We start from the raw sequence: 23,022 nt of genomic DNA, 5'->3' as shown, positions 1-23,022 counted from the left end.
GAAGAGCCTTGCATCACTTCATCCGGAGAGTGGGACGGCTGGAGCTTACGCTGAGACATCGGGGGAGAAAATGAGCTCTTTGAACATCAGCGGGCACACTTCCACCCGGTCCCCCGGGAATCTCTCCCCTCCGTGGCTTACTGGATCAATACGGTGAGCCTTATTAAGTTTCTTATTTACCCGTTTTTCAGCATAATTCCACATATTTATTCGTAGATTTGTGCGCCGCCAGCAGAACCTGCCGCCTAACACCGTTTAATCCGACTGACGTTAAACTTCTGAATAATCCGTAATTACGGAGCGCGGAAAAAACAACTCTCCTCCCCAGAGCCGAGAGGCTGTTTAATAAAACCCAATTCATGGCTTCCCAGAGATGTGAATTAGAATTAGCTTCATTATCAGATTTAACCAGCTGTGGCCTTCTGGCCCTGAGGTCGCTTTGCCCATTAAGTCGTCGACTCTTGTTCTTTCTTTGTTTTTTTCTCTTCTTGTCGGAACGCTCTTTGAAATGCGTTTGGAAGTGCCAAGGGTTTCATCACTTCCCTCGTTTAGTAGCCACTATTCACTGGTCGCTGGAGGATACGGTGGTCAGGATTTGGCAGGGAGCGAGTGGTAAGAGAGATGTATGTGGATAGGGGTAGAGGTTATTACCGAACCCACGGCCAGCCGTACGTTGGAGCATTACCCGCGGACTGCTACGCTCACATCAGGCCTTGATTTACGTCCAGGAATTGGAATCAATTCTTTAAAACATCTTTCATGTTGGTTTTTATTTATTTCTTTAAAGGCCCCCAGACCTCATTTGCGTTGCCATCGAGCGACAGACAATGCAGGGTCTAAGCTCGATCTGTCGTTTCCAATCATTATTTCGCAGAGGAATATTGTTTCTAGTTTGCTGCAAGGTTCCAGTCATTTATCACCAAACTGTAAAAAGAGGGTCTTTATATTCTTGTGTCTGTGTTTTTCTTTCTCTTCAAAGTGCAGTCCTAAAGATGATTTATCTGGCCTGTCTGCCACTAGCCAAACCCCTCTATGTACTAACAAGGCTCTACTGCAATCAGCATGCAGTTGCGTGCAAGATGCCTGTGAAATATGTAACAAATTGCCCTCGCTTTTTGCATTCGTATCTGGGGGCTTTTCATGCCTACTATTTATCGTTCTACAGCCTAATGTGTTATGCTGTGGATAATCCTGTGGGATTCTGCTCAAAGAGCGAGTAACTTGACTGAAACACACCAGCTAATAGACCGCGAACAGATGAAGACGAGAGTTTATAATGGTGCGAACGCATGCAAACACAACTATTTACAGTTGAACACAATTAGCTGTTACCGCTTTCAGAATATTCTCGGGGTTGGGTAAGGCCACTGAATCAGAGCTGTGCTGTGGTTGCTTTACCAATGGACCGCTTGGTATTACATCTTGTTCTGTACTGTAGCATGATGCTAATCCTAAACTCTCTACCCCCCCTGGTTCCCCTCTGATGGGTGGCTGTCCTCCTGGATTCTGATGGTCTGCTTCATCAGCAGGTGCAGAAGTACATCGAGATCAGAAATCCCTTCCACCAAATGGTGTATTGCTACCAGATGGAGGAAAACGCACTGGAAAAACGTACAGGAGGCAACAGAGGAATCCTTAAAACGAGAGACCATTGACATGTCTTCATGGACAAACCGTTTCTGTTTGTTCAGAAAACACTTATATGGAAACACATCATCTCAGAAATCGAATCCCTGTCTGGTTCATGTACGCCAGGTAACATGACCTGCGTCAGCGAAAACACAATATCCAACACTCAAACCGTCCACCACATCTAGGACGGCCACCCTCCACTATTTTCCTTCCTCGAAAAGTTTCCCACACTAAGAAAAGCGCGGCTTCTGCCCCTGTTGAGGACGTCAAATAAAATACGTCCCTTCATCAAGTGAACTTTGTTTTAATAAAACATTTCCACCAAGTGTATGCAGTTATCAGGAACAATCTGATTTTATTGCAGAGTCACGTGGTGCGTGAGTGTGTTAGCGCGTGCATGATTGCTTATGTGTGTGTGTGTGTGTGTGTGTGTGTTTGAATGCGGTGTGTGTTGAAGAGTTTCTTTCCACTAAGTGTTGGTGCCCAGTGCCTTGGTGCACCAACTATTTAGAAGCGTAATTGAAACTTGGCAAGGCCGTGACATGGGGGTCTTGCTTTAAGTCATTCTAGGGTGGAGGGTGTAACTATTTGTATGTTTCCTCCGTCAAACTATTTGTGCGTTGGTTGTCAGTCAACAGCATCCAACGAACTGGGATCTGATTTTCCTTCACAATGGGACTTCTGGAAACCGGAGCCTCCCAGCTCGGGGGAATGGCACGGTGCAGTAAAGAGCCGGTCTCCTTTGCTTCCAGGGCTGCACCTCCCTGTGGTTTCCCCTTTAGGAAAAAAGCCTTTTCTGGAACCACCGAGCGTTTACTTTTTATAAGTTCACATGATGCGTGTGTGAGAGAGCGTGTGGCGCTCGCCTGACTGCAGAGCCCCTCGGACCACCCCTTAGTGAGGTGCGTTCGGCTCCAAACGACGGAGGGGTTTACACTGCGGACGTCTTTAAAGTCTTCGCCGCGTGCCGCGTTGCTAAACGTATAAAGAGGCAGGAGGGGATGCGGGGTCGTTGGTCACGCCCACTCTGCACCGGGCGATGATGCTGCAGGGAGGCTAGCTCCCGTTCGGAGCCGAGCGAGAGCAGAGCGCGGTGCCGAGCGCAGTCAGCGACAACCTGAACCGACAGTTCGGTTCTGGCCCGAACCGGACGGGCGTGCGAGGTCTGAGTTGGAACTTGTACCTGCCCCCCCCCTGCCTCGGCACTTGGAAGGGGAATTGAAATTCATCTCTGGAACGTATGCATTGCAGGATGTTGGAGGGTTTGTGTGTGTGTGTGTGTGTGTGTGTGTGTGTGTGTGTGTGTGTGTGTGTGTGTGTGTGTGTGTGTGTGTGTGTGTGTGTGTGTGTGTGTGTGTGTGTGTGGGCCAGTCCACCACAAAAGCCCATTTCCAAAAATAATTGATTTGATGACTGGGAGGCAGATACAAGCAGCGGCTCCTTTCCATATACAAGCCCTCTGGTGTCGGTGTCCTTGCGTGCGGGTGTGGTTGTGGCAGGTGGACGCTTGTATCTGAGTAGCGTGTAAATTTGGGTTTTGTGACGTGACGTTTGCTGCTGCTACTTCTGTGCGTACTAAAAACCTTTGTGTACCATTTTAGCCAATGGAGCCTATGAACTATAACCGCTGTTGTGTGACCCCCCGTGTGGTCAGTCATCCTCCAACGTGAGGCAAGTAATGACTCACGTTAGTTGTCTTAGAGAACACAGCTTATTGACGTATTCATGGCAGAGGGAAACTTGATCCATGCTTACTCCTTGCAAACGCCACACAACGCGAAACACAAAAGCCGACCGTTACGAGCCTTTCCCGCAACATAAAAAGCCTTGACTTCATGGCAGGGCCTACTCTGAGCAGGCCCTGCCGTGAACCAGAGCGACAGAGCTGCACAGCAGCGCTCAGAACCCAAAGCAAACCCTTCTTTTCCCCCTCAGCTTCCTTTTCCATTCTCCGGGAACGCGCACGACAGAGCGCTCCTCACGGGGCCGCACGCCGACCGTGATCTCGCCAGCCTTCCGACCGCCAACCTCCGTACGCACGCGCTTCCATTAAACACTCGTTCACCCATGACCTTTCAGCAAAGCCTTCCCACAACTCCCCCCTCCTCCCTCTGTGTTGATTGACATACACTGGAAGAAACAAGGGCTTAATTACCCTGCAGAAAAAGCTTTAGTATGTAAAAGGTCCCCTCGGTGTATTTCACAACGCAGGCGCAGCCAATACTTGATTTGGAGATGGCGGGGCTGGAGCCTGTACATAAACAGAGGCTTGATTCAGGCCGGTGTTTTTTCGGTGTGGTTTTAATTGAGTGTTTGTATAAGCAGACAGCGGTTCTCATAGTCCTCCTCGCTCACTTAATTGTAAGTGGTCTGAGCGTTGATTTGAATGTAAAGAGGTTAGTGTCAAGCTAAAAAAACACAATGTTGATTTGAATTAAAAATCAACTGGATTTATTGTTGATTGTGTGTGTCTCTTCCTTTGACGGTCTGTCTCAGCGATGACGTCTCTCCCTACTGGAAATTACTAAACATTGGGCCCATCCCAAGATCGTATTCATATGATAAAATGTTGTCATCGGAAATTCTGTTCACAGGCACAATGAAAAACCTGTTTGTTTTCTGAATTGCAATATTCTCTCTCTCTCCCTCCCTCCCTCTCCATCCCTCTCCCTCTCCCTCTCCCTCTCCCACTCTCTACAGGGCTCTCCGGGTACCCAGGGTGAAAAGGTGAGTTATATTTAGCTTCAGATGTTTGTTCATTCTTTTATGTACGCATAAAGATTTTGTTCGACCACTTCGTAGAAGTCGTAGAAAAACCTTGTATCCACCAAGGCTCGTTAAGGACCCAAGAAGAAAGTTTACGATTTATTCACACTTGGCCTCGTTGTGGGCCATTATACGCTACGATTGCGGATCACAATGCGCCAAACATCTTCGCAACCTCAAGTCTTTTGCAATATTCAAAATTATAATATAGTTCACAAATCAGCGCCGCAGCCCGTGGACGACTTAATGTCCCGAAGACGAGGAGATGTTTGTCGACGCTTCGCTGAGCGCTCGGCCATAAAAACGCAGTCGTGCGCGAACGTCCACCACAAGCATCTCTCGTGCGTCTGGAGGGCATACCAGAAGTTGTGTGCTGCTGAGTTCTTTATTTTTTACTGTTTTCATTATTACTGCTTGATCACCAGTAGTTCTGCTCAGCGGATGATAGTTGATGAGTCCCCTTCTGTTTGATTAAGCCCAGCCAGTGAATCTGCAGTCACAGAGATTCACAGCGTTATTGTCTGGCACACAATGGCAGCCTTCTCCCTGCGAGACAGATGCTCTTAAGAAGAGTAATTAAGCACAGCAGAAGGCATCACTGCACAAGGCTCCAGTGCACATTGAAAATCTCGCAACAACTGTGTTCAATTACCCTCGCAAATCCCCAGAGATGTTCCTGTTCTCAGGAACTGGTACCAGAGTTATTAGACATTCTCCTCCCATCATGTCAGCCTTTTTGGGCACTGGCATTTAAAGATGACATGGGAAGATAGATCGATTGATAATTAGTTTTTTTGGATTGCCAGACTTCGATCATGTCAGCCTTTTTGGCGCAAACATTCAGCGATGGCGTGGAAAGATCGATCCGTATATAAGATAGATTTTTTTAATAGATTATATGTCAGCTTATGAATGTTGCATTTATTCAAGCTGTTTATTCAGTGTTTACGTCATTCATGTGAGGTTCCACAAGAAAGCTATAATTTCACATGAGCGAGAACAGCAGTGTGTGGTCAGTGTGGCCTTTAGTGATGCATTACAGGATGCTGTATCAAGGATGTTCAGCAGTCTCCTGACTGTTGCCTACAATTAGCTTCAAATGACGTTTCCCACTATTGCTCTCCCGATACTGCACTATCACAGAAGGACAGGAAGTCACACACTCCAGCCCTGCCCGCCACAGCGAGGCTTACAGGAAGTGGCACGCTCTTAGAAATAGCGTTAGCTACGGAGGTACTTATTAGTCGCCATGCACGCCGTCGCTCACCCACTGGGATAGGGGCTCTGACAAGAGCAGAGAAATTGTTTCAAAGCACGGAAACTGGGCGAGAAGTCCGTATCTTTCACCTGGCTTCAGCAGCTCGGCCTGGAATCAAACCTTAAGCAAAACCTCACGATATCCCACAAGACCTCTTCTTTCCTTCCTTCCCCCCTCTCTCTCTCCGTCTCTAATTCTTGCTCTCTCTCATTCCCTCACTCTTTCTCGCTCTCTCTCATTCTCACTCTCTCGCCCTCTCTCTCTCTCTCTCTCTCTCTGTCTCTCTCTCTCTCTGTCTCTCTCTCTCTCTCGCTCTCTCCCGCTCTCCGTCATTCTCGCTTTTTCTCGCTCTTTCTCTTTCTCTTTCTCTCTCTCTCTTTGTCTCTCTCTCTCTCTCTCTCTCTCTCTCATTCTTGCTCTTTCTCCCTCTCTCTCTCTCTCTCTCTCTCTCTCTCTCTCTCTCTCTCTCTCTCTCTCATTCTTGCTCTTTCTCCCTCTCTCTCTCTCTCTCTCTCTCTCTCTCTCTCTCTCTCTCTCTCTCTCTCTCTCTCTCTCTCTACCTTTATCCCACACTCTATATTTTTATATACTTTTGTATTTATATTCTATTTACGTCAGTCTGTGTTATCATAAGTGATTTTATTCACAACCACAATGAATAGTTGAGGTTGCCTATTTTTTTTGTCGTTCATCAATGTGTTTTGAATTATGCCTCAGTTTGTGTGTGTGTATGTGTGTGTGTGTGTGTGTGTGTGTGTGCGTGTGTGTTCGCGTCTTTGTGGCGTGTGCAAGTGCCAGTTAGATTGTGGGTCTGCATTTTCAGCTGTGTGTTGTGAGTCTGTGTGTGCGTGTGTATGTGTGTGTTGTGAGTCTCTTTGTGTGTGTGTGTGTGTGTGTGTGTGTGTGTGTGTGTGTGTGTGTTAGATATTTGAATTTCAACACAACATCTTTTGCCTCTGCAGGGGGACCAAGGCGACCAGGGGCCGCGGGTATGTGGTCAGATCCGACTCCTTGTCCTTTCATTGATTGGCTGATGAATGTGTTACTGAAAGTCCCTCCCCCGCAGGAATTGTGGGTAAAAAAAACCCAGATCCAACGAAACCAGATATTCAGTGGCTAAACACCAGAAGAATCCCAGTACTTTTACAGCCGTTTTTCAATCCGACGTTTACCGAGAAAAAAGGGTGAAAAAGATCGGAAAGAACTAATCGGTATCCTTTCGACGTCCGATATTATCCAGACATTCATGTCGTATTTATTGTTGTTATGAAGTGTTGAGGAACATCACTGCCCCGTCGGGGCCCCAACCGGAGTGCGTAAAGTCGTTGGCCACAGCCTAGATCGGAGCCAGACTCGGATCACTTAATCTGCAATTACCGATGAATCATCGCCGCAGTAACGTGACAAGTGGCGCATTAAGTTCCCTTAATGGCTCCCAGGCTAGTGATGAGACACTTCGATAAGGGTCTGCCCGCTAAATGATGATGGCGAAGATGATGATGATGTGAGTGCTTCTCATATTGCGCTTGACAAGCAGCCAAATTAATTCCGCCGTTTTTATTTGAATGCCTTTCGCGACCCGCTCGGAAGAAGTCAGAGCCGATAGAAAGCGCTCGGAATGAGCTATTGCTGGTTTGTTTAAAGCTAATTGTGTGTGTTGGTGTGTGCTTCGGGTTAGTGCACCACACACACACACACGTCTGAGTGTGTCCTCACCATCCATCATTGTCTGGTAGATTATACAGAGTCGCGGTTTCTTGAAGTGGTGCTAATTAATTTCCCCGCCGAGGACAGATGGTAAACAGCCGCCCAGGCACGGAGACTGTCTGAGGATCAGGTGAGGGCTGTCAGCAGGGGCCCTCATTGAAGATGAGTCACTCCGTCCGAAGCAAGATTTATGACAGACAAAACGTACCAAACTGTTTCACCTCTCAATTGAGAGCGTCACCTCTCAATTGATAATGATGGTAAAAATCTATATTTTTCGAAGTTCGAATGATGCTGCCGAATCTGGGAATTATACAAGATTGAGATACAGATCTGCCGAGTAGAAGGAAATTACTAAGCTATGCACAGGCACACACACACATTCACAAGCACACACAAATGGGAGGGGACAGGGTATTTAAGGTCACCGTTAAATCGCGTTATCCTCCATGGGTGGTTAAATTTGTATTCGATGAGCAGGCAAATGAACTGGAACCACATTACTGGGACCTTCTAAACCAAAGAAGACGTGAGAGAGCAAGTGCTGTCTGGCCTTGTACTTCTGCATGGCAGAACCAGGAGTTAGGTATTGACTTTGAAGGGAGAACCAATCTCCCCCTGATTCCATCTTCTCCATAAACGACTCCCAAGTAAATCAATTACAGATATTATGTAAAAGACCGCTCAGGTTAGGTTAGAGTGTGTGTGTGTGTGTGTGTGTGTGTGTGTGTGTGTGTGTGTGTGTGTGTGTGTGTGTGTGTGTGTGTGTGTGTGTGTGTGTGTGTGTGTTTGGGGTTGTCCTGTAGTCAAGCATAGGTCAACCTATAGTTTGACTCGGCCTCTCCGGTCTAAGATGAAGTGAGTGTTTCCATTGGACCACCCAAACGTATTTACAGAACGACAGCGGGGTCACTTGGTGTCCATGTGTTGGGATCCGTGCTCTGTCATCCCTTTAAGTTAAAGGGAAGAGCGCAGGTCACATGGGAGACACGTGGCAAAGGATAGATTGACCACCCGGCGAAGGTAATCAAATGTGTTGCAGACGCTCCTGATCGGGATATAATTAGCTTGGGTTGCTATCTTTGTGTGTGTGTGTGTGTGTGTGTGTGTGTGTGTGTGTGTGTGTGTGTGTGTGTGTGTGTGTGTGTGCGTGTGTGTGTGTGTGTGTGTGTGTGTGTGTGTGGTCTCCTCAAAGGAATGCAACTGCAGCTACAGCTGTCAGAAGGGCAATTGTCGAATTCCTCTTTGTCCGTTTGACAGAGAGAGAAACTGTATGATTGGCCGGATTTCACAGGGAATGTCTGCGCTGGTCAAACTGTTCCCGAAGTCCGCTGGCAATAGGAGAGAGGAGACACTCAAACGCGGAGGTTTTGGGTTTTAAAACTCCATCACCAGATATTTTGACGGATGCACCAAAAGGCAGGCGGGGGGGGGGGGGGGGGGGGGGTGATGTGGTTGGAGGGGATGCCTGCTGGGTCTGGTTCTCATTGTGCTCGTATCTCGCTGCATTTCGTTTACTACGGTCGCAATCACGCCGCTGCAGGCGGACCCAGAGCAGCCCCCCCCCCCCACACACACACACACACACACACACACACACACACACACACACACACACACACACACACACACACACACCAAACAACCAGCATCCGCTCCGCGCAGGGATAGAAACAGAACAACAACCGAACACACGCCCAGCCTGCGAGCGGTGAGTGTTCTGGAAATCAACCGCCGTGACACCAGAGACAACGGGCCGAGAACCAGGCACGCGTCCACACAAGCGAGCAGGCACCGCCGCACACGCAAACACGTGCATAAACACACACGCGAGCATGCACCATCACACACACACACACCCAAACGCACACGCAGAAATGCACACACAAATGCAAGCACACACCTGACTAAAAGCTGTTCTGGCTATGGGGTGTTATTTGGGGGGCAAGTTATTATCGTCGTTATCATCATCATCATCATCATCATCATCATCATCATCTGTCTTGCTTCCAATACGTATTATCTTCCAATTCTTCACATGCTAGCAGAGCCAGACTCCCTGTGTATAAATAAGAGCTCCTGCAAAATGGGCTCGACCGACACACACACACACACAGACACACACACACACACACACACTGGACCCACCCAACAATGCCCTAATCCAGCGTTTGTCCCCTCCTTTCGTTCTCCAAGATGTTTTCAGTTGTCAATAACCATACTGGGAACTGTTTGCGCGTCAGGCCCAGTCAGGGACAGATCCACCATTGTGTTCCCAGTAAGAGTATCCATCGCTCCCACAGCAGGAGTGGATCGGAGCCCTGTTGGCTCGCCACCGTGCCACGGGTTTTACATTTTATACGGAAATCCAAAACAACAGCGGCCTGCGGTCGCGCTTGGAAAACACACGTATTATCATTCTCCAGAGCCCGGACATACATCCTGTGTGATCGGACAGAAGGACGCTGTTAGCAATGGGATACATCGGGATGATAAAACGATTGTTCAGTCTTCTCGAGAGAAGTTCGGTCACGGGCGTGTTGTCACGACGACATGTTATTTTGATCGATGCGTTCCCCTTTCGATACGGCACATACCCTCTTCGGAGACCGTTTGCGTGTAATTTATCGGACATGTGCGTCGTCGGCATTGAAGCGCAGCATGAAAAGAAACCCCGAGAAATCACACAAACGTAAAAACACGTCACCAAAGGCATTCCGATATCGGACACCCGAAGTCATTGGAAGGTCACGTCTCAGAACGTACGTATGTTGTATAAGCGTCACCGCTGGTCCCTAAAGACCTCTGTTCGAGATGGACAGGGGACATCATCCGAGCTCAACACCAACTGCCAGTCTGGGAATCTCCAGTATCCATTCTGGTTGAAGTTTGTTTTCAACTGTGACGTCTTATAGTCAACAATCAGGGCCACATAGGCTGCGTCTTGTGTCTCTGAGAGTGAATCCCAACTGTCACTGCAAGACGTTGACAGGAGGAGAAACTATTTGTTTGACTCGCCGGCGTGTCCCTAAATTTAAAATGCACAATGACCATTAGTGTGTTGGGTTTTTGTTACCCCGGAGAGGCCTTTAATGTGTCAGGCATCTCCGGGAGAATGACGGTTCACTCCTCAATCCGCCATCTGGGAACGTCTTCTTTGTTGTGTCTGGGTTTGATATATCGATATAAAAAACAGCATCAGCTTTACTTTGTTGTGCCGGAAAAAAGAGAATATATAATTTAAGAAATATCCAGAATGCCAGGACAGCCGGACTGCTTTGTCCTAGCTGTCCTTTCACCCAAACTATCCATTCTTAAACTCATCCGAAGCTCAAGATCCCTTGGTTGATTCTGAAATAATGATGATCAAATAATACAATGTTACAAAGATCAAACCAGTCGTTTTGAAACATGAAACTCCACCACAGCTGTTTGTTTAAACGTCGGAGGATTCCTAGTGCATGACATCAGGAAAGATGGCCGCTCCAACTGTCATTGTGTACCCCCCTAACGTGTGAATGATGTGCGTGTGGTTGCCATGTTCTACTGTGTGTTCCTGTAGGGGTTGCCAGGTCTCTCCACACTGGCTGCTTTGCACAGCAACCAAATCCTGACCGTCAAGGTTTGTCAGTGGAAATGCCCCCCAGAGTCGCTTGGTACGACCCAACCCCCTTCCTCCACTCCTCAGCAGCACCCACTGGACGGGACGTACCACCACTCAAGGCTAGGATTTAGGGGCTAGGAGATATAAGACCCTAACTCCTTCGTCATGATGTTGTTACTCTACATCCACTAACTACCTACCTCCACTGTTTGTTAGGATATTCCACTTTCAGTTTGGTGATTAGGAAAGACACAACACAATGTCAATGGCATTGTTAAGTAAAGTAAAACAATGTATTGAGAGACAATTGAAGACCCAAAATCCTTAACTGACCTGATCCGATCTCATTGGCCCAGCCCAAACCCTTCCAAGACGCCATCACTGGCCCCTAATGATTGACTCGTAGTTCACTAACCGTGATAAACCCTACGACGGCTGATACCCAGGTCTGAACAGAAGCAGGGGTTGGTGGTTGACCTCCTCACAGAGGCAGGGCTAGTGTCCGTCCACTGGGAGCTGCTGCCTGGAGCTGGGCGGGTGGAGGTGGGTGGGTGGAGGTGGGTGGAGGGGGTCTGTCACGCCAAGCACTCGGGGGATGAAGACCGCGCTTTCAAAGCGGCAGTGAAGGAGTTCCCGCTTTCTTTCTCCCCCCCATCATGTCCCCCCCTCGCCTGTAGCCCTGCTCAGGGAGTAACTATGGACAGAAGTCTTCAGAATACAACCACCACTTGACATGGGACTGATGAGGAGCAAAGAAGGTGTGGATTTCTTCCCCCCCCCCCTGGTGAAAGCGTGGTCTGGGCTCCATGGGGGACAATGGTTTTCTAACATGATTCTGTTTTTCTCTCTGCCCTTTTCCTTTTGTTTTTTTGCCAATGCCTTCCTCCTTCCTCCTTGCTCTTCACCTGGGACCTCATGCTCCTCCTCCAACCTTCTCTCACCTCTGACCTGCGACCTCTCGTCCTCTCGACCTCACCTGCTCAGATGGTTTTCCCTAAGATCAATCATGGCTTTCTTTCCGCTGACCAGCAGCTCATTAAGAGACGTCTCATTAAGGTAGTAGTGGCCTGTGTCCTTTGCTCCTCTTCCCTCCCTTTCCTCCACCTCAACCGGATCTCACCCCGGTCTGCTGACGATCTCTCCCCCGCCTTAGCCGTTCCTACTTTAGCCTGCATGCAAGCCTCTTAAGAAGCACCCGTTAAAACCCCTTCAAAGTCGATACCTTTATCTTTATTTATTCATGAAACTATAAAAATAATAGTGTTGTTGTGTCAATGAAATTATGAGTTGCTGTTTCATCTGTCGACGGTGTGATTAGGTTTTATAATAATGGACGCTCGTGATGTATCCATCTATATAACACCGTGCTATTGTGGGCTAACTGCTCAATGGCTGCCAATAGGAGTGCATGCATGGAGATATGGTTATTACAGTCATAAACTCTGAAAAGTTTTCTCCATGGCGACGCCCTTAGACGACAGAACTTATTACCGGCGTCCGACCGCACCCCCGTCGCCGCGCCCGTTATCTTACCACCCTTCGTAGCATCACCGTGGCGCCACAGAGACCCCGGTCTCTGCGGAGTCCCACCGTGGCAGAGTAACCATGTCCGGGCGGTCTCTACACAGGGCGACCAGGGCCAGGCCGGATCCCCCGGGCCCCCGGGGCCTCCGGGCCCCCCAGGACCCCGAGGACCCCCCGGAGACACGGGCAAGGACGGGCCCCGGGGCGTTGCAGGTGTACCGGTGAGTCCCGCCGTGTGTGTGTGTGTGTTATTAACGGGTGTGTCTGTCCTGGTGCGACCCGTCAGAAGGGCTGGGGAGGGTTTGACGGTGCTGGGCGGGCGGTGTGCGGCGGTGGGCCCAGAGAGGGCAGGGAGTGGCCCTGCTGGAAACCACCTTGGCATGGGAACCGGGGCTGGAGAGCCGGTTTAATGAATGCATGGCAGGCTAAGCTACACAGCTCTGGCCCTAATATCTTTTAGTGACTCCAGCATTAGAAGAAGGCCCCTGAGAACATGCCTTTCGCATGGATGTGTGTGTTTACACGCTTGGGCTTTCAGGAGAAAAAAAAGCTGGGGAAAAAAACGTGTAACCCTTTCCATATGCCGGCCCTGTCACAGGCCTCACACTCATTTATGTGCACCCTGATTACGGTAGAGGCTCTCGCCGAGAAAAGACCTTGCGGCTTGTCGATTACGTCCCGCCGTTAAAACAGCGAGACTCCCTCCCAGGGCTGCAGGGTTGATCTCTGTTCTCCTGGCCACACCGGCTTTGGCAGCGCAGGGAATATTAACTGTTGTTTATTCACTCCCCTTCAACATTTTGATCACTTGCTGTTTTTTTGTTGTTCTTTCCCCAACACCCCATCTTCCAATCGGTCGTTTTACAGCGGTTGTTCGGTTGCAGCGCTTTTCCTAGAGATTAAGCTCTCTCTTTCTAGTTCTGGTTCTACCTTTGGAGCGGCATGTGGCTCGGGAGGTAGAGCGGGTTGGCTGGTAACCGGAAAGTTGCTAGTTCGCTTCCCGGAGTGTCGAGGTGTCCCTGAGCACGAAACCTTACCCTGACTGCTCCTTGCACGGTTAGGCAGTATTGTAAAGCGCATTGAGTGGCCACTGTTGAGAAAAGCGCTGTATAAGTGCAGTCGAATTAGCGTTTACCCACCACCACCACCACCACCACCTCCACCACCTCATCCACCCTTCTGCCGTTCATCACTCCGGTGAAGAACGGCAGAAGTGTGTCTCGATGTGACAGGAGCAAGGGAGTAATGGAGTGATGTTCCCGCTATGATTTTGGCAGATGCTCTTTGGGTTTAGGCGTAGTCTTGTCTGCTCTGCCAACTCCTGAACTAGGACAGGGACTTTCTGTGGAGGTAATGGGCGACGGCACTGAAGGCTACAGGTGACTCAGCCAAGGATCTACGTCGTGGCTGAGAGCCAGCAAACATTGAGATCTGAGTGGCTCGTTAAAATACTGCAATTGAAACTCTCAAATGGGAATTATAATCACAAAGGGTACGCGTGTCGTTTTCTGTAAAAGCTGCGACAAGTGGCCTTTGAAAGCATTTTAAGGCATGTCCATATTTATTTTAAAACTCTAAACTCCCAGACTGCAGAGTTCCCTGCAGTATGGTTCACATCTCAACCCTGTTCCTATTAATTGTGTTTTTGCTTTCCCATCAGGGCGATCCAGGAACGCCGGGAGAAGTTGGGCCGATGGTGAGCGCACATACCTTTGATTTGATTCACATTATGTTTGAAAGGTTCAGCACAATATGGCCACACTGATTAGGATAACAAGGTTGTTTAAAGTGTACACAGTGGATGGTTTTGGGGGGGGGGGGGGTTGGCGGCGAGAGAGGATTCTGTTTTAACTCTTACTGGAAACGTGTTGATCCATTTTGTGTCGTTTTACTTTTGTTCCGTGAATGGTTGGTATCCCAGCTGCTTATGCCAAACTCTTCCCGAGACACAAAGATGGTCCCAAATCAATCTCGCCACGCGCATGGAGGCTGTTTTATATGCCGATTTATAAATGAGGTTTTATGTCCGTGAAGATATGGTTTTACAGGTTTTATCAATTATATCATTGTTGGGGGTTTCAGCTTATATGCTCTGGATAAAGTAACTATGGCCGGAATGTAACTTGGCAAAATGTATCCTATTAATACCAACAACAACTTAAAAGTGCTATAAAACCGATAAACTGTACTTCAGTACATACAAAACAGTTTTTATGTAACTTTACTTTGGTTGCACACTAACCCATTAGAGCTGCAAGCTCTAAACATAAAATTATTTTGTACAAGGTATTCAAATACCATTATCTCCATCCTAAAAACTGAATTAATATTCTGACTGAAAAAACGCACAAGCTTCCTCGACAGATGATGACGTGCGATTATCAGAAGTCTGTCCTTGATACGATGTGAGGTTTCAGAGGCCTTCAGGGGGGCTGTTAAAAGTGAGGAACCACGGCGTAATAGAAGGATGAACGCCGTGAGTAATTGGCAAGGAGACAAGGGAGAAAAAAGACAGCGAGCTACCGCGACGGGAGGAATAAAGGGTTCATTGAGGATCATCCTCGGAGTGAATGACATGAATCATCACTCCCGGTCTATCTCGTCCTTCCTATAAGAGTTAATGCGATGTCTTTTGCGCCGCCGTTTTAATAAGACTTTGATTTGGAATGCACACGATGACGCTCCCCCAAATGCACCGACGGTGAAACTCGTCAGAGTTATCTTAACGACGTTGCGACTCTTAATTTGAAGTGCCAAGCGGTTGCGCGGAAGCAGGGGGATTCGGCAATAACGTGTCGGCTGCCAAGAGAAGGACGATTAGCCGATGAGGATGCTGGGGGTCCCACGGGGAGTTCCCGGGCAAATATTTGATTCCCGGTATTTCGCCGGCGGGACCTGAGCGGGTGCCCACTTGACTGAGCTCAGGGTGGTGTTTTCTTTCCTTTTCTTTTCATGTCGATGCTATTGGTAAAGAGGCAAACGTAGATTCCAGAGTTTCCCAACAGTTGTCCAGAACACATGGTGCTGGTTAGACGGATTACGCCTTCGGGGGGCAGGGTGGGAGGAGGAGGAGGAGGAGGAGAGGAGGGGGAGGGGGAGGAGGAGAGGGGGAGGAGGAGTAGAGGGGGAGGGGGAGGAGGAGGGGGCGGAGGAGGAGAGGAGGGGGAGGAGGACGTTGAGGAGGAGGAGGAGGAGGAGGAGGAAAGAGAGAGGGAGAAGAAGGAGGAGAGGAGGAAGAAGAAGAAGCAGACGACAAATAAGGAGAAAGAGAAGAAGGGGTAGAGAGAGAGTTAGAGGACGAAGAAGGAGAAGAAAAAGAAGAAGAAGAATAGGCGGTACAAAAAGGAAAGATTTGCAGGATCAAATTGAGAACCATCATTGCCATCAGGTCTCCCTTGGGTCGATTATAGGATCCCCAGCCCGGGAAGGTGGCATGCAGCCTCGCAGGCAGTTCTCATTTAGGACTTGGAATGTATTTCAGTAGGCTGAGTGTGGAATGTCAGTGGGGTATTGTTTGTGGCACTCCATCCGTAACTGAGACAACAGGCCCCCATCTGCTCCCTGGTGCAAAGGCACGTCCCGCCGTGGGGAAAGAGGGCTCCTCTCACATCCCCCTTCCTCTTCCAGGCTCACCCATAATGCACTTCACTTACCTTTGACATGTCTGATTCTTATTCCCTTAGTTTGGCTTCATCGTGTGTCAGTATAGCAAGTGAAACCTTTGATGGTAATCCGTCCGTGAAATTAAGTTAACTTTAATGCAAACGCTAAACATGAGGACCAAACATGTTTATAAATGGTTCAAGAAAGGGTTTGAAGTACAAGCCTTAAGTGGAAATAGGCCCCTAAAGCACAATGTCAGTTTTTTTTTTTATTTCCAACATCCCCAATTAAACGGCTAAGAGAGACACCGTTTTTTAATGTATTGCCTGTCTGGGGAACGGCAGGCAGAAAGAAACGTTAATGTCGTACATTGTTGTCCAAAGAACTATTTCCCCGTCATTTGCTATCATATTTTCCTCTTAAACTCATCTGCGTTAAGAAAAGGGAAGGCACAGGGAACTGAACAAGCCTCCTACATCGAAAGTTCCTTCCGTACCCACACATCTGCCTCCCTGTCTCGCTACATAGATGTTTTACACGTGAAAAACAGAATCATTTAACAATGCTGAGGATGTATGGCAGAGGTCACGACAGAGGTCACCAACAGAGGACTCTGGCATCAGAGCCGTAGGCCCTCCTTCTGCCGCTGGCTAGAGAGAGAACACTTGGGTTTGTTTGGCAGCGGACCAAACCTCCTGGTACTCCGGTGTTACCCTTTAAAGTGGAAATTGACCTAATTTCCGGAAGCTTCCTAAGCCCCTACTCCAAACCCGGGCCCATTCACTCACTGCGGTCGTACGACTGACCCAAGTGTAAAGGCTCATTAAAAAACGAACCTCTGCTAATCGTTTTTCAAGATAGCGAGGTTCATCTGAGTGGTGTGTGTGTGGAACAAACTGCAACGGTTTGGATTACCGAGACACGAGCGAAAGTCTTCAAACCTTTGTTCCGAACATACTTAAAGTTAAAGTTAACAGATCGTGGATACTTTCAGGCAATAGCAGAGCAACTATTTTCAAACGTCATAGCCACGTTAAAATTTGTACTCTTGTTCACATATTTGACATAATGAAACAAAAACCAAAAATAATCTTTGGGATGACATGACGTCATCACTGCCCGGGACTCCGAATGCTAAGTACGAGGGCTGAGCTGGGGCCCTTGTCTCTCTGAAGACATTTCTTTCAGCAGCCGGTAGCGCTGAAGTGCTCTCAGATGTAGCCAGCCTCATTAGCGCTCCGGCGAGCGGTACATGCTCCCACATAGCTAGCGGGGTCGTAAACATGTTTACCCGGCCCCCTTCAGGAACGCTAACAAAGGCTTTCAGGGCGGGGGGGGGGGAAACGGAAGGGAATATTTCTGGTGGCTAAGCTGGTTCGTTGCAGGCCGGCTGCGATTTTCATTGAGGTTCCTTTAATCAGAGCAGACGCACGTTAAAGTCACCGCAACCGTTGGGGCGTGGTGCTTAACGCGCAGACCGGTGATGGCACGGTATGCTGCAAAGACGTAGACCTCGCCCATTACAGGCTCACCCAGACACCCATAAGACAGCCATACCTGTCCTCCACGGCGGTTCCAGAGGAGGGATGAGTGTATTCATCTCGTCATTGGTTGTGCTTGGCATGTCTGGGCTTGTGGGTAAAAGCATCTTAATTTAGTTAACAGCTTAACGAACACCGGGTGGGACTTTGCTGCGAGATGAGCGTGTTTCCGCGTGCCATACACAGTAGGCCCCGCGAGTTTAATAGCAAAACAACATAACAGCCCAACACAGCAGCCGAAATACCAAGGCGCTCTGAGCTGCAATTGAAGTCTGAGTCTGGCCCGGGCCCAGGCGCCCCCCCCCCCCCCCCCCCCCCCCCCCCCCCAAACGGCATCACGGGGGATCCTGTACTCGCAGCGAGAGAAACGTCAGTTCGCAATAAGTGTCGTAGCACCAAAGCAGTAAGCCGTAAATAAACGGGTGCGGTTTGGCCGCATCGGCGCGCGATAATGCACAGCAACGGAAATAGAGAGAAGTGTTGGGGAAGTTTTTCTCTTGACACTCTTGTTTCAGCTCTGGTGACAAACGAGGGTGATGATTGGAGCTTCGGGTTCGATGTGTCAGTTTAAGTATTAAGTGTACCTCCCGGCAGTTAAGACTTCCTTCCTTATATTCCTTACGTTATTCCACATATTAATCTCGTTCTTCGGGTTAAATATAGACTGAAACTTTAAGCCTAAAAACAGACCTGGGAATAGTTAGACCGATCGAGAACATGTTTCAGTTACAAATAAGTAACAAAGACAGAAGTCTGCATGTGATAAATCTTTTTTTTATTTGTTCAGGCCTTAAAAACCTTTCTTCGGCCTCAGCCCTGATTAGTGAATGGAAAGCACGCTGTTGTTTTTTTCCTCCTTTTGTTTGAGAGTAAAACAAGGGCTGGATTGTGATACGCTTTGCCCCGAAGCCTTGGTGTTCACTTTGTGAAACCCTGCCAGTAAATGAACCGTTGACTCTGTAATGTGTGGAAATTGGGTTATTTAAACTCACACTGACTCCCTAACCCTTATGTTTTTCTCCCTTTTTCTCCACCCAACTCTTCAACCGCAATCGCCTCTCTCTCCTCCAACCTCACCACCACCACAACCCCCACCACCACCACATCCACCTTCACCGCCACCTCCACCGCCACCCACACAACCACCACCAACACACCCACCACCGTCATCACCTCCACCTTCACCAACTCGACGACGAAGGGTCCCGAGGGAGCCACGGTAGGTTCTGATGTTTTTTATGTCTCGTGTGTTTTCTGGGTTTGATTGTGTCTGCCGTAACAAAAACCGGTAGTTTGTTTAGTTCCTACAGCGGAAATAAAAGCACTTCCACCAAAGGACCCGCAGCCGCGGCAACCAGGGGGGATCAAATACAAATAGAAAAACTGTCAAAAACTAATATCGCCCGTGAAATACAACTCGGCTCGTATTCAAAGACGGGGAGTTAGCTCGCCCCCGAGGCGGCCGTGCAACAAAGAGAGACTCGAGAAGGGGGGGGGGCTTGGAGGACAGGGATTGACAACAGACAGGCTTCCTCTAAAGTGCACAAGGGGCGCAGGCTCTCGGCTCCTAGCGCTAAGCGCCTAGCTGCTTGCCGAGCTCCTAGCCTAGCGCTGATGCAGGCAGCAGATGGTGGCCCCGTGGCACCCCGCCATCAGGTAGCTGCCGGTGTTTGTTCAGCGTAACCCGAGCAGACACTTCCTGTCTGCGCCTGTCGTCCGTCTGGGAGTCCTCCCGCCGGCGCTAGGGGTCAGGAGTCGGCGATGACACACACCGGTGTGTCGACGCCAGGAGAGCCCCGGGCCCCTGAGTGTGCTGCCGGTCGGGGGCCCCTGCCCCCCCCCCCCCACCTCCGCGCACGGATGCCTGGACGGTATCAACGGTTTTAACTGTTCAGCGTTTCCTGGCGAAGTTTCGCAGTGATTGTTCGGAAGGCGGCAGGCGTCCCGAAGTCTCGTCTGAATTAGAGAAATTGCTGCGTGTCTAAAATCGAGGAGCTTAATTAACTGGCCAGTGTATCGAAGAGCAGACGCATCGCGTGAGTCACGATTCACACCGCTTTGTTTTATGACTCAGACAAAACATCGGAACTAAATACAAACACAAGGCCGAGGCGGGATCTGATGAACGTTCGGGTATCGCAGATTATCATTTGAACCGCGACAATCTGATGAATCATGAACTCTTCCTCCATGACTCCCATGAACAGATGCTCCTGTTGTGAGCAAAAACAGAGTGTCTCTTCTTCTTCTTCTTCTTCTTCTTCTTCTTCTTCTTCTTCTTCTTCTTCTTCTTCTCCATCGTCTTCTTCTTCTCCCGTCTCCTCCTCCTTCTTCTCCCTCGTCTTCTTCTTCTCCTTCTTCTCCTTCTTCTCTTCCCTCTTCCCCCTCGTCTTCTTCTTCTTCTTCTCCTTCTTCTTCTCCTTCTCCCTTGTCTTCTTCTCCTCCTCCTTCTCCTTCTTCCCCTCCTTCTTCTCCCTCGTGTTCTTCTCCTTCTCCTTCTCTTTCTCCTTCTGTAATCTGAACCTGAGTCGGGGGTGGGCTCGCCGTGGGGGATATTCAGTCGCTTTCTCCATTACCTGTATCCTCATCCATCACTTTGTGTGCGCATTAGAAATAATAAGATGACAAGGTGTTTGTTCTGGGCGGGGGTGTTGAGATGTGACGGGGCTGTCAGACAGAGGCTGAGCGGAGCGTTGGAAGCCATTTGTCGGTGTGTGCTTCAGACCGGGGGAGCTGGAGATGAATTGGCTCTGCGCTATCGATTAGTTCATACCGCGGTTTACGGATGGAAAGTTACCCGGTGAAGAAGGCTAAAACGTGCCCTTAATAGAGCAGTCATTAGTTTATTTATTTATTAGTTAGTTATAGTTATTTGGGGACATAGCTGTAAGTCAACCCTCTATCACAGACATGAGCTTGATATATTAACAGCACGGTTTAAATCTACAAACTGATTTAGACTTCATCATACTACATTGGTGTACTAACCTAGACTTTCTACTTTCCGTCTAAGCCTACCTTAAAGGGATGATCATGCCACCAGGTGTGAGTGTGATTAACCATTACGATGTCACTAAAGCGCAGGAAAAGGCTGATTTTCAAACGGCTTGCAACGGCCAATCACACCCCCAGCTGGCTGCATAATATCAGCCATTTAAACTTCTAACTTCTGTGATAGTTCAGTCGGTATTGACCGTTCTCCGTCGCTGTGTTTCAGGGTTTATTAGGACCGCCAGGGCTCCCCGGTAACGATGGACAAAAGGTGAGCTCATTTATTAATATATACTGTATAGTTATAGATGGATAGATAGATCATGTATAGATAGATATCGATTAAGTAAAGATAGGTAGATAGATAAATAGATAGATATAGATTATGTATAGACATATATATAGACTATGTATACGTGTACAGATAGATAGAGATAATTAACACTTAGAAGATAGAGATTGTTGAATGTATATTAGGATATCTCCTGGACCTCTGCCTGCGACAAGAAGGAAAGGAAAGTCCACACAGCACATCACAACTTTCCCCAAAAGTATTTCTACCTCAGGAAGACGTGCTTTCCGGTGCTTTCCCTCTCTTCTCAGAGCTCGCATTGGCTCGGCTTTATTTAGTCTGGTGCCAAAGTGACCCTCAATGCCCCTGAGCCTGTTGGGATTTCGGACAAGTTCCAAACCACTATCCCCGTTCAGCAGACCCTCTCCAGGGCTCCATTCCCCGTGCCGGTATGAGTCCCGCGGGGAATGGAGCCCGGGGGCTCCTCACGCATCCTCCCATCTATCTCTGCCATGCGGGGAAAGAGAAAGGAAAAGCAGATGTACCGCGCAACCAGAAACAAACAAGCCCAAACAGAGGAGCTTATCGTTGAGTACCGACCCAGAGAACAAAAGGAAGGCAGGAGTGTGTAGGGAAGTCTCCGTGGAGAGGGAGATGAGGCAGAGGGAACAATCGCAGAGGGACAATCTTTCCAGTCGGCCGCGTGTCTCCGTGTCGGAGATACAAAGAGACGCAGTGTGCGCCCCGCGCTTAATGGGAACCAGAGAGAGAGATGTTTCGTTTCAAAGTGAAAGCTTGCTGTGTGCTCTCTCTCTCTCTCTCTCTCTCTCTCTCTCTCTCTCTCTCTCTCTCTCTCTCTCTCTCTCTCTCTCTCTCTCTCTCTCTCTCTCTCTCTCTCTCTCTCTCTCTCTCTCTCTCTCTCTTCTCCCCCCCCCCCCCCCCCCCCTCCAATGCTTGTGTTATGACGGCTGTTGCCAGTAACCTCATGAAATGAAACTCTAAAAAGCGATATGTTATAAAGCAGAATTTGTCACGGTGTGTAGGCACGGCTCATGTGGAAAGTTCAACATTCAAACAGTTGGAACCACCAGCCCCCCCCCCCCCCCCCCCCCCTTATACCAGTGTCTGGTCGACTGACATTTTATCGAATTCAATAACAATGAACCCACCGCGATGGTTGATAAAGTCCACACATGCAGACCGTACTGCAGACTTTCAGTTGTTTTTCAATGACATCGTTTTAAAAGAGGTGCCATCGTACGTTGGGCACGGGTGTCGCCCATCACACAAATTAAAGGGCTGTACATGTGTTGTACCAAAGCGCTGGTGGTAGACTTAACTTATCTCCACTAGTCCAGTCTGCCGACCCTTAATTAGTGTGATGAGAGGCTCCTGTGTATCCAATGTTTACACCTCTGTGAAAAGGGTCTTGCACCGTTTGCATACCACTGGGGACTTTCTACAGGTGGAGTCACTGATTAGCACACAAAGAATGTTATTCTTTGTGGCCAATATCACTCTGACAATTGCTGAATTGAAATCACAATGGGATTGGGAATTTATTCGTGGAGGTTTGGCTTCACGCACTTCTTTTAAGCTGATAGAATCCCGAAGCACCAAACAATCGATACGTAAACTGGGATATCGCATAGTAAATGGTCATTCAAGGCAAGTGCCGCAGTGTAGAACCAGAGCTGTTAATCCTGTCTGTCCCTTATCAGGTCAAGACCGCCTCCTTAACCGCCCATCTCCTGAGGCGATGTTATCAGCTAAACTTGAACTTTGCTAAGGTTATCTCTATCAAGGAGCAGTGAGCCATCACTGACCCTAGGTCTGTGTGTGGGACTTGGAACGCACACTGACCTTAGCCTGTGTGTGTGTGTGTGTGTGTGTGTGTGTGTGTGTGTGTGTGTGTGTGTGTGTGTGTGTGTGTGTGTGTGTGTGTGTGTGTGTGTGTGTGTGTGTGTGTGCGCGTGTGTGCGCGTGTGGTTGTGTGTCTGTCTGTGTGAGTGTGTTTGTGTGTGTCTGTGTCTGGATGTCTCTGTGTGTGTGTGTGTGTCTCTCTTTCTGTGTGTGTGTGTGTGTGTGTGTGTGTGTCTCTGTT

General features: G+C 48.7%; 1 protein-coding gene across 12 annotated transcripts in view; it reads left to right on the top strand.

Annotated features, from left to right (window-relative positions):
* Positions 1-23,022, top strand: part of col25a1 (collagen type XXV alpha 1 chain) — a 138,277-nt gene that overhangs the window by 82,620 nt on the left and 32,635 nt on the right. For 11 of the 12 annotated variants that reach the window (XM_030338526.1, XM_030338527.1, XM_030338520.1 and 8 more), the window contains exons 5-11: positions 4,333-4,359; positions 6,619-6,645; positions 11,952-12,023; positions 12,596-12,712; positions 14,152-14,187; positions 18,837-18,854; positions 20,853-20,897. In XM_030338526.1, the coding sequence (XP_030194386.1) occupies positions 4,333-4,359; positions 6,619-6,645; positions 11,952-12,023; positions 12,596-12,712; positions 14,152-14,187; positions 18,837-18,854; positions 20,853-20,897 (342 nt within the window). Of the gene's footprint in view, positions 1-4,332; positions 4,360-6,618; positions 6,646-10,925; positions 10,986-11,951; positions 12,024-12,595; positions 12,713-14,151; positions 14,188-18,836; positions 18,855-20,852; positions 20,898-23,022 lie in introns of all 12 variants that reach the window. The other variant, XM_030338521.1, reaches the window with a different exon arrangement.

Source organism: Gadus morhua, chromosome 17 (assembly GCF_902167405.1).
Source record: "Gadus morhua chromosome 17, gadMor3.0, whole genome shotgun sequence".
NCBI classification, from domain to species: Eukaryota; Metazoa; Chordata; class Actinopteri; order Gadiformes; family Gadidae; genus Gadus; species Gadus morhua.
This window is presented reverse-complemented; position numbering and strand designations above follow the sequence as displayed.